Consider the following 12,068-nt stretch of genomic DNA (forward strand, 5'->3'; position numbering starts at 1 on the left):
TTAAAAGCTGGACATGAGCCAGCAAGGTGCGCTCGCAGGCCAGAAGGCCAACTGTATCCTGGGCTGCATCAGAAGAAGCGTGGCCAGCAGGTTGAGGGAGGTGATTCTCCCCCTCTACTCTGCTCTCATGAGACCCCACCGTATTGCGCTCAGCTCTGGGGCCCCCAACATAAGAAGGACAGGAACAGGTTGCCCAGAGAAGTTGTGGGTGCCCCATCCCTGGAAGTGTTCAAGGCCAGGTTGGATGGGGCTTCGAGCAACCTGGTCTAGTGGAAGGTGTCCCTGCCCATGGCAGGGGGGTTGGAAGTACATGATCTTTAAGGTCCCCTCCAACCCAAACCATTCTATGATTCTATGTTTCTATAAAATCAAGAGCCTGTGCCTTCACTGCAGTGTTTGTGCTATTGTCCCCAGCGGGACCGGAGCCCCTTGCAGCCAGACAGTCCAGCCCTAAGCAGAACTTCTTTCACACCATAATAAGCAATTTCTACCAGGACAGTTCATACTTCTGCTCCCCAAAACTGCCTCCCTCTGAGGATAACGGTGCACAGAGCACACCGTGTTCTTCACACTGCACTAACCCCTTCCACCTCCACACATCTCACTGAAAATGCTGCATATTGACCAGGCCAACAGCAGGAGCAAAAGCCCACAGAGCCGCTACATCTGGGACAAGTAGGTGCTGGACTGTCGCCTACTTTTTAATTTCATATCCAAGAAGCATGTGACATGAAATTAAAAAGTAGCACCTTTGCAGATACCCCTTGTCGGATGTTTGGTGTCTGATCTGGCACAAATGGCTCTGAAACATCCCCCTGGAGATGCTGCACGTCCTCCTCCTGCACTAGCCTCTCTGACCTGGATGCAGCAGAGTGAAGCCGAGGGCTTGCCACGTGTCCTCCTTTTCTCAAGGTACTTTTAACTGATGAGAACAGATTTGCCGTATGTTATTGTTCAGGCAATAATAACGGAAGCTTCGGAAGCAACTCCATTATAAAATCACAGCTCTGATCCATGCAGAGTTTATAGTAACATTTTACTTAGCTGGCTGCCACAGGGCAGCCACTGCTGCTCTTGGAGATTGTGTCCAGACTCTGCAGTGTCTCATCTGAGTGGGGAGTTTCTCTCTCCCCTTGATCAAGGCTTTCTTTGAAGATTAGGGTCTTGCACGGTTATGGACATGGTTTGGAAAGGCATGAACAGAAAAAGGAAATGTTACACTTTTGGTGATTGGACTGGAGCTGCAGATGAGGTCTTGTTGACAGTGGCTGCAGAATGGCCCCCATGAGCATCATCTGGACTCCAAAGGGCCTCTTGGTTTGGAGGCATTTCTGGCCCTCCATTTTTGGCCCCCAAACTGCTGGTGGAGGGGTTGGATTCTTCACAGAATTCCCTTCTCTGCGCTGTTTCTGTGACTGCAGCAGCCCATATGCAAACCCCTTGCTTGCAGCAGTGGGGAGTTATGTATAAGCGGCTTCAAAGAGCCACATGAAAATCCAGCCACGTAGGGTCTGGAAATAAAAGGTTCATTACTTGACTTAATTTTTTACCTGTGTTTTCAATCTACAACAGGGATCAAACCACCAAGAGACTGCTCCCACACCATGAAGAACAAGCTCTGACGGGCCACCCAGTTTGACGTGCATACGTTCCCCAAACCTTTAAGCATATTCACTTATTAACAGAGAACAAAATATTTCAAAGAAGAAGGTGGAATCCTAAGAGTCTTCCCTTCTTCACTGTGAAAATTTAATCACAAGCAATTTCACTCATTCTCCTTGCTGAAAATACACCAAAAAGCCTCCTGGCTTGATAAGGGTAAGAAACTCTGGGTGCCCAGGAGGATCAGGTGAGGTCATATAGTGAAGACATTCAATGCAATTTCAAGCTTTGAGCTCAGCTGGACGAGATAGGATTTTCACGTGGTTCTTTGCATTGTGATCACTCTGGGTTACATAACAGTGCAAAGTCAACACCAGCATCCATGGTGTCTTGACAAATCTGCCCTGCTTTTTGCCTGCAAGTTCTGAATAAGGGATGGTTCATTATGCAGAAGTCCTTGTGTAGCAGTGAAGATCATGTAAATCCCTTGTTGTTCACTTTGATGTGCCTTTAAACTACAGTCGTGACACTTTACTAGATTAAGAAGAAGGGGTGCCCCCCCTGCTCGCAGTGAAAACGTTGGCATTTCCATTTCAGACTGGCTGCTGATGTCAACGGAAGTTAAACTGTTGCATTTTACTTTGTCGAATGTTTTCTGTTTAAGCAGAAAATATATACATACGGATACGTGTGTACTTACATACATATATGCATCCATATACATATGCATTTAGAACTACTGCTAAGCTTGAACAGGTTTTGTAACGTTGCACCAGATAAGGCTGTCAACAGAGCAATAGATAAAAGGACCCTGCTGAAATACCATCTAGCAGGTAAGATGATGTCTCCCTTAAAATTTCAGCAAAGTGGCATCTGCAGACACACACACATAGCCTAAGGGTCAGAGAACAGGACAAGCTCACAAGCTCACACGTTCCTACCAGCGTAACCTCATTGGCATTTCACTGATGTCATTCTTCCTAATATCCAAACTGTAAGTATTAAGAATGACTGCAACTTACTAGCTACAAGGGAGCGGGGCTCTTTTTTTCAACACAGAGCTATTCTTAAATCATGTTGCTCTTTAAACATTAGTGTTTCATCCTAAGTTGTTGATTAAAACTTTTTGTTAGAGAAGGACAGACTTATCAAAAGATGCAGGCTTTGTCCATCACAGCATGTATTATCCTTTTCAGGTGCAGCGCACAGTGCATTGTGCAAGCTACAGATCACAGGAGCCTATTTGTGATGCCTTCACTTTTTTGGTAGTCAGAGGGAGCATCCACAGGCATCTTACCTGGGAAGAGATTCCGTGAATGCTGAACGGATCTGGTTATGTTCTGACTGTGTGTAATGACTGCAGAAGCATTCACTGCCTGGGCTGCTGGCCTCAGTAACTGAATGGGAAGCGAATGCTCAAATGAAAATGTTCTTCGGAAGCAAGGAGGGGATGAGAATTTTGTACTTGCTGCAGATACCTTGAGGGTTCCAGCTCTTCTGACGCTGAAGGCAACGGATGGAGGAAAGAAGGGACAGTGGATATTTACAGTCTTATTTCTCAGAGTCTTTGGACAAGATCCTCTGCTGATCTAACCTGGGGAGTGACTTTCACTTGAGTGGAGCTATTCTGAGCTGAGGATCTGGCCCACACTGTGTGTTTACTCCTTGATACTAGGAAAAGGAAAATTTCTCCAACTTTTGCTGCCAAGCAACTCAATCAGAGGAAAACCTCTCCTTTCCTTCTGTTACCAGGAAATTCACTCCTCCTGAAATCTCTCCTGCGCTCCCTGCTTTCACAGAGGATCACTTGACTGATCTCCTGCAATGAAATGCTACCCCCAATTCACAGCTAACGGGGAGTTTTCTGGCTCATAAAGGAGAAGGTGCAGCCTCTGCCCCAACCTGCCAGGCAGGGCAGATCTGCACAGCCCAGGCGCCATTCCCTCTTACAGTGCTCAAGAAGCTAAGGAGGAGCAGGATGCGGAGGTCAGGCTCGGATGCTGGGAAGAGCCTTCAGCAGGTAAGAGTTTATGAAAGCTTACGGTGGGCTAGACTGAGTGGGGAAACCCAGAACCAGTGGCATACGCTTGAAGTAAAAGTATTCAGGACTTCTGCAGCGAGAGAGAGATGGGAAACAACAGATTCAAGCACTTGCATTCCCAGGGAGAGAAGGCATGAAATAACTGCAGGCTTCTGGCAAAATTTGTGGCCTTAGCAAGCTGAGAGGGTGACAAACATGGATTTACTTGGGCTTCCCGCTTACCTTCACGACGGTTACCATGCCTTCGTTGGTGACGGGGTCTGTTCGGATGGTGAAATGGCCAGAGGGGTCTCCGCTGATAATGCGGTAGATGGCATTCCAGTTGGGGGAGTGAGGCTGGTCCCGGTCCATCACCGTCAGATTTGCCACCACAACCTCCACTCTGTTCTCAGGAACTTCTCCTGAATACTGCAAAGAAAAGACAGGAGCGGTCACGGTGGGAGCTTTCTGTCAGTCCTCATGGCTACCTCCCCTCTCCCCTACATCAGCACACCGACTGGGAAATCAGTCCCATGAAGAGGACCACGGGGTTCTATGTCATGAGCGACACATCCCTTTCTCACTTCTGGTTTTCCTATTTTTTTCTTTGAATATTTTTCCAAACCTTTCGAAGTCTAGTCTCACCTCTCAGCCCAAAGGAGAACAAATCCGCTATCACCCAGCCACTGCCCAAGTTTCAGCAAATGGTTGAAGGAAACGAACAAAAAAATGTTCCTGATATTCTCGTTCAGTTAACAGCAATCAGAGAGTTAATTGGCAACACCAGGTAAAAATGGCAGACTAAAATGTGCAGTTTTTAGATGACTAGGTCGCTTTAACCTGAGGTATTTTGCCTCTCTCAGATTTCAGTGATGGCATTTTATTGCTTCTTCAGTGACTTCATTTTCTTTCTTTCTTGCCCTTGATTTGATTTTGTCTCATTATTTAAAGTGTTTCTTGTGATTTTGCCACAGCCTTTCCTGTGCTTAATTCTCTCATTTAGCACTGATTTTCATGGAGCATGTCCAGTTCAGGCATATCCTGACGCATTAGCTGCATTCTTTTCTGCTTCCCAGTCCTTGATTTATCATACGGCTGATCAGGGATCCTGGCCTGTGAATACTTCCAGTGTTTGGGGCTCAAAAGCTGCCAGTAAGACACATTCCCAAATTTTCAACTGTCCTCATCTCTCAGCATCGCCTATTAGCAGCACTTGCAAATCAACACTCTGATTGACATATGGCAAATTAAACACTGGGGAAACGATGGGAGCGGCTGGCTCTGAGTCTGCAACTGAAATCTGGCCCCAAACTGCAGGAGCAGAACACTTCTGAAAATCTGGCCTTTGGTGTGCACAAATGCCAGGTTATGTAAATGATAATAAATCATTCCTTTGTTAGCACAAGAGTCCCTTTCCACTCCTAACCCATACCCATCCATTGGAGTCTTTCAGTTATATGCATTTATATTTAGTATATATTATTCCACCACTGACAGCAAAAATATTCAATCTGCCTTATGTTAATGTAAATTTAAATTTGTCCTTTAGTGGTATCCTGAATGGCATTTTGCCCTCTTTTCTGTTATGCACCTGTCCTAAACAAGTTTTCATTAGTGAATGCAGATGGCATCTCTTTCCAGCCGTGCTGAGTGGTGGGGAAGAACAGTGGGAAGCTGCGGGATAATTCTAATTCCAGTACATGCTACAGCTCTTCTTTTCTCTTTATTTCCCATGATTTTACTCGTTTTTTACCCATTCTCTTGCCCAATTTGGAATCTCTGCGGCACACAGCTTAAGCAGGGGAAATATCGTATGGAAATTTATCAAAAGCCTCTTGAAAAAATCCATTAGATCATGTCATATGTACACTCCTATTATCAACCTTGTCTGAAACCTGCTCAAAAGAACTCAAAGAGATTAGTTAAGCAGGATCATCTCTTACTAAATCCACACTAGTTATCGCCCATTACATTAAATTAATGTTGTATGGCATGCCAGCCGTGACAAGTTGATGAGCCCCCAGTCTCTTTTAGGAGGTGGCTGCACTGCTAACATCAAGGTACCGTATTGTAATTTCAAAGGAGTTAAGCACTTTGTGCAACCATCTCAAATCTTCCATCTAGGACCACAGTTTTTTTGTCCATTACTACCAGGCTTATGCCTTGCAGAACCAAACAGAGTTAACTCATCAAGAGCAAGCCATCAGTTGTATTTAAGACATCGAAGAGGGCCAGTCCTACAGGCTGCTGAACACCTCTAGCAGATCCTAACACAGCTGCTGCCAATGAGTCTGGGTTACATGGAAAATCCCACACAATTGCCAACAGATTTTACAGCAGCTTCTGTAAAAGCCATCACAACATCCGTTTTCGTCCTGTAGTGATAAAGTTTACTACAAGACGTATTTTAAAAATATGAGGTATATTAAAAATTATAAATACACAAGCACATCTCAGTTTAAACCTGGAGGAAGATCGTAACAGTCTATAAAGCTTTTCCATTAGGGTAAAACCCACAATGCTCTGCATATACTGAGCAATCCAGGAGCTCATCCAGTTGTTGATACCTATTAGGTATAGTTAGGGAACGATCAGTCCTATGCAGCACTGTGGGTGGATATTGTCTATTATGCTTATAAAGCCAAATATTTTTCTGATGAGAACAGAGTACAAACACAGGAATCAAAGGAGCCATCCAAAGCTATTCAGGTTAAGCAGCAAATCTTGGAGAGACGCACCATGAGGAACAGAACAACTTACATCAGCTACAGATCAGCAGCTACTGGGAATCCAAACTGCAGCCTGTCTCTCCTCCTTCTAGTACTCCCCCACTATCATTATTATAAGTAAAAGCTGTAATGTGTATTGTCCACAATTGTCTTTACCTTTAATAAAATTAAGTAATGACATTAAATTACATCTGCTAAAGGAAGGATGGCAGCTCAAAGCTACCCACACTTCTTTAATGTCATTCCCTCCTTACCCTGGAGTAATCTAGGAAAATGAACAATGACATCTTTCACTGTGCTGCTTTCCAGCATTCCCCTTGCTGTAAGTTTTCTTTCATAAGATTACAATTGATTTTCAAATAAAGAGAGGCATATCTATTCAAACAAGGTAAAACAATGGGCAACGGAGGAGCTGCTGGAGTAAACATAAGATTGATAAAGCAGTGCTTGACCTATACTTGTAGCATTTACTCATATTCCCCTGTAATTCATTTGGCTTCACTTTCAATTGTTGCATTTGAAGTCCTTAATTTCCAGAGTGCTTTTTTAAAGACCATTCACAAGGATTTCTATGGCTGATTGTTACACACTCCGCTTTCCTTCTGAGATAAGGATTTGTTCTGAACCCAGCATGTTCTTAAATCCTTAAATTCTGTAGGGTCTTTTTTCTTCCCCTCCCATAAAAGCCTGTGCTGGCAAAACTCCTCCTCTCATTCCTCTGGAGCTGGCCTGTCTGAAGCCATGTCTTGCTGAAAAGGCAATAATTCATTCTGATTTTCAGGTTGCATCAGATTATAGTAAAACTGATTAATCCTGGAGTTTGTCTTTTGTCTCACTCGGTACCTGACAGCATATAAACATGCAGACAAATATCACTCAGGAGGAGAAAGGGATTGCTGTGAGGGGACAGATGATGAATTCACACAATGACTTGACTTTGTGCAATAAATCTGGAGTCCGGGCAGTGAAGCCACGCACAGCAGAGTAAAACCAATTAGCTCACTGCAGCCACTCCTAGGGAGGTGTGGAATTGAGATGGATGAATGCAAAGATAATTATTCAGGCCTCCTTCTAAAGGGAGTTCCTTTTTTCCAATGTTCTTACTTTTTTTCTACCTGGTTTTGCTAAAAAGCTGTGAAAGCAAAGACTTGTTCACATGAATGTCTGCAGGAAAGATTTTTGTGTTGTCTCCAAGATTTGCTAATGATGATGCAACATTTGTTACAGGCAGAAGTAGTTTATGAAGGCTGAATTGCCTAGAGAAACAGTGTTTTATGACCTATAGCTATGGATTAATGCAGAAGCATAAGGGTATCTCAGTCTTCTTATTAGACTCCGAGCCCTTCCCCTGACAGCTATGACTGCTGCAAAGTGCTGCATCTTCTCTCTAGGTCCCCTAGGTCGAGAGAAACCGAAATGGGAGCGAGTGAGCACACGTGTGCCCGTGGCGCGCGGTGTCCCATCTCTCACCACTTTCTGCTGCCAGGCCACCCCGTTACGCAGCAAGCTCTGGATACGACGCGACGTGCAGCTGGGGAAGCCAGCACACGGAGGGCTGCGTTTGCCTACGCAAACTGTGTGAGCAGGCACCCAGCCTGAATACCAACCCACAGCTCCTCCACGCTTAAGGGCATACTCCCAACCAAGTGCTGGCATGAGAGCCAACTGTTTACCTTTTCCACACCATATTTAACAAAGACGCTTGAATAGCAGGCAAATTAATAAACAACTGCAGTCTGGCTGCAGCAATCTGTGTAAAATGGAAAAAAAAGACGAAAATCTCGTAATAAATCATTAACTGTGATGTGCCTGCCCAGCTGCAGTGCGGAAACAAGCAAATGCCATCCTAATTGATTGCTTCTTATTCCATCTTTATAGGCCTGCATTTTTTATTGTGAGGGTTGAATAAGCCCAGAGGTGTAAAAAACCTCTAGATTGTACTCTGTGTATCTGCCAACTTGATATTTAGATCAATAATCCTCTTTTTTTTCCCTCTACTCCTACTACTGGTAATTTAGCTTTTCTTCCTAGCAGCCTAATTGCCATTTTCTTAAGCCTTACTATCAATTCTCTGACCTTTAATTTCCAATATCATTTGCTGTACGGATGACTGTACTAGGTCTGCAAGTTATCCTACCCCCTCTACACCATATAGGTCAGACTTGGGTATCAGCTTCTGTGACAGTCAAGCAGTGACCTCCAGGTTCTCGCTCCACTGTAGCCGTTGTGCAGCAGAGACCACAAGCTCACTCGAATCTCCACAAAATCGCCATAAAGTCAACCACATTTTGCATGCAAACCAGATTTTGAGATGCTCATTTCTTAATCACGTGTTATTAAAGAACTACTCACTCTGGTGTGGTCTTGAACGACGATCACCCTTCTAAGCACCGATGTCCTCACTTTTTTCTGAGGCAGCCCATGGCACGCCTGCTCTGCATTACACCAGCCAGCAACCCCTCCATAAGCCTCTTTGCTGTTGGTTTTTCAGGCTTATGCCCACAAAACCCCCTGCACTGCAGCGTCCCTGCTTCAACTTCACGTTCAATTGTATTTACTCCACAGTCAATTCACGTATGCATATCATACCTCAGACTAGTTACATGCCATGTGGCAAATGCTTCCCAAAATGTTATCTATAAAGCCCAATGCACTCTTGCCAGCTCGCAGTTTTGCTCTGCTGGTATGAGGCCCAGCTGTCACGGTGCTCGTTCAGAAATGAATTGCTTGGGCTGCAGGCACCGGCTCATCGCAGTCGGGCAGGAGTCAGCCTTGCCCAGCTGAGCGGAGGGAAGTGCATGACAACTAGCTCACCAACTTTTAAAGGATGCTTTGGAAGTTCTGCCTTTATCTTCAGTGGTTTGTGCTATCTCTTCTCCCTGGTATCCGGTGATAGGACGTGTGGGAATGGTTCAAAGCTGCACCAGGGGAGGTTTAGACTGGACATTAGGAAGCATTTCTTTACCAAGAGGGTGGTCAAACACTGGAACAGGCTTCCCAGAGAGGTGGTCGATGCCCCAAGCCTGTCAGTGTTTAAGAGGCATTTGGACAACGCCCTCAATAACATGATTTAACTTGGTCAGCCCTGAATTGGTCAAGTAGTTGGACTAGATGATCATTGTAGGTCCCTTCCAACTGAAATATTCTATTCTATTCTATTCTATTCTATTCTATTCTATTCTATTCTATTCTATTCTATTCTATTCTATTCTATTCTATTCTATTCTATTCTATTCTATTCTATTCTATTCTATTCTATTCTATTCTATTCTATTCTATTCTATTCTATTCTATTCTATTCTATTCTATTCTATTCTATTCTATTCTATTCTATTCTATTCTACTCTACTCTAAAATGCCTCACCTGCCTGCAAAGGAGCTCTCACAGCTCTATGCATGGTGTGGTGGAGCCAGACCACCCACTTGTTTATTGGGAGATTCTACAAGGAACGATGAGCGATGTTCAGTGCGGTCTCAATGTGCTGGTTTCACTTCTGCCGGATGAGTTTGAAAAACAACAGCAAGCCCTAAACTTTTGCACTTCTAAAGCTGATCTTCTGACGGGGTGCAGACTACGTCCATTGTGTTCCTGCAGCTGACAGCAGTCACTGGCTTTATACTTTGTTTTTACTGGTGTTATTTTTTCAAAATCTCAAGTGATGACTAGTTTTGGATTAAATTATAAGATTTACTCTTTGAATATGAGGACAAAGCAGAACAGAGAAGAAAGCAATACTCTTTCTTTCAGAAGCAGCAGAAGAAAACCCTCTCATTTCAGACTCTCTGGTGTGAGGAAGGAACGTGCAGGTTTCACCTTGGTTACTTGCCAGGAGTTCAGAGACAAGAGCATGTAATAGTAAAAGGATATTTTAAAAAAAAGACGTTTGCATGTCTGACAATGAGCACTAATTTTTTTTCATTATCAGATGTTACATTCTTGTGACAGTATGAAAAGATGCTACAGAAATGATGACCCAAGACACTATTCTACTGCAAGATAACCATTTCCAGATAAATATATCTTATGAAACGAGGTTTGAAGTTTGCATAGAAATTTAGGTATTTTATAAAAATGCATTACAACACAAAGGAGCTTTTTACAATGTTCATATGAAAGGTTTAAAAAGAGATTAAAATTATGTCCTTGGAAAGGCATATAGCCTTGTCAAGGAAAAAAAATTCTACATTAACCCCATGTAGGAAAGTTGTATTTTATCTGTATTTCAAAGGCTATAAAGAACCACTTTAATCAACCTACTTGACTTTGGGGACTTGCATGTCTCACTGAAACTCATGAAATCTGGCATAGTGTGGTTTCCAGAACACAAAAGCCTTTAATCTGTAACCCGGCACTCTTGTACATTCAAATCCCGATACTATCTCCTTGTTAGGAAGAAAAATTGTGAATTTATCCAAAATGGGATCTCATCTCGTCTAAATGATGTAGCCTTTGCAATAGTGACCTTTAACAATGGTTATACTCAACAATAAAAGATTTTATCTCGGGAGCCAGTGGAAACAGTATATGTTAAAATTCTGATCTGATAGCACAGCCTTTTATTTTCCACTTTTAGAGAAGAATCCTTTGAACATTTCATTTGCTCTCTTGTCTAACATACCTTTGTTTCTTGCCTACAGAATGAACAGCAGCAAAAGGTAGCTGATACCTTTCTGCAGACTATTTGATTGCCAGGTATAATTAGTAATGCTATCTTTTAAATAGAGACAGATTTAAAAACAGCTGGAACTGCCTACGAAGCCTCATTCTTAAAAAAAAAGAATTTATATACATACATTTATATAATAAAACATTCTTGCACAGATACATCATTGCTTTACAACGGTTGACAGCTCTGTGCTTCCCTTCAGCTGCAGAACTAAAGGCTAAGTGACTTGCCCATGTCTCCCAAGGCAGTTATAGAACTGGCGCTGTAGCCGTGTCCTGCCCTCTGCTGCCTCCGTTGGGACAGGATCCTGAGAACATCATTAATTCATGTGTTACTTGATAAATCCATTAGGTCATTCTGGATTAGTCTATCAATCTCCCCAGTGCATTGCCATGTAGCCCTGTGATCCCCGCTGAGCTACTGAGATGTTAAAGCTCCCAGATGGGAAGGCTGGCAGAGAACCATGTGCTGGGGATGAGCTGGATCACCAGCACGGCTCTTCCCCAGGCCCTGCACCACATTGGCTTCAACTGAGGAACCTGAACAGGTTTGTACAGCTGGGGAAAAACAGGCCGGAAGAACAACCGGTTGTGACGAGTGGTGTCCCGCAGGGGTCCGTATTGGGACCGGGGCTGTTTAGTATCTTCATCGATGACATAGACAGTGGGATTGAGTGCACCCTCAGCAAGTTTGCAGATGACACCAAGCTGAGTGGTGCGGTCGACATGCCAGAGGGACGGGATGCCATCCAGAGGGACCTGGACAAGCTCAAGAAGTGGGCCCCTGTGAACCTCATGAGGTTTAACAAGGCCAAGTGCAAGGTCCTGCACATGGGTTGGGGCAACCCCTGGTATCAATACAGGCTGGGGGATGAAGGGATTGAGAGCAGCCCTGCCGAGAAGGACTTGGGGGTACTGGTGGATGAAAAGCTGGACATGAGCCAGCAATGTGTGCTCGCAGCCCAGAAGGCCAACCGTATCCTGGGCTGCAGCCAAAGCAGCGTGGCCAGCAGGGCGAGGGAGGGGATTCTGCCCCTCTACTCTGCTCTGG

At 44.1% G+C, this 12,068-nt stretch overlaps 1 protein-coding gene across 1 annotated transcript in view; it reads right to left on the minus strand.

The window, feature by feature from the left end:
• CDH4 (cadherin 4) overlaps window positions 1-12,068 on the minus strand; it is a 185,508-nt gene that overhangs the window by 23,339 nt on the left and 150,101 nt on the right. The window contains exon 7 of the mRNA XM_019470656.1: window positions 3,866-4,051. Coding sequence (XP_019326201.1) covers window positions 3,866-4,051 — 186 coding nt within the window. The remainder of the gene's footprint in view (window positions 1-3,865; window positions 4,052-12,068) is intronic.

Source organism: Aptenodytes forsteri, unplaced genomic scaffold, assembly GCF_000699145.1.
Source record: "Aptenodytes forsteri isolate BGI_AS27 unplaced genomic scaffold, ASM69914v1 Scaffold47, whole genome shotgun sequence".
Taxonomy (NCBI): Eukaryota; Metazoa; Chordata; class Aves; order Sphenisciformes; family Spheniscidae; genus Aptenodytes; species Aptenodytes forsteri.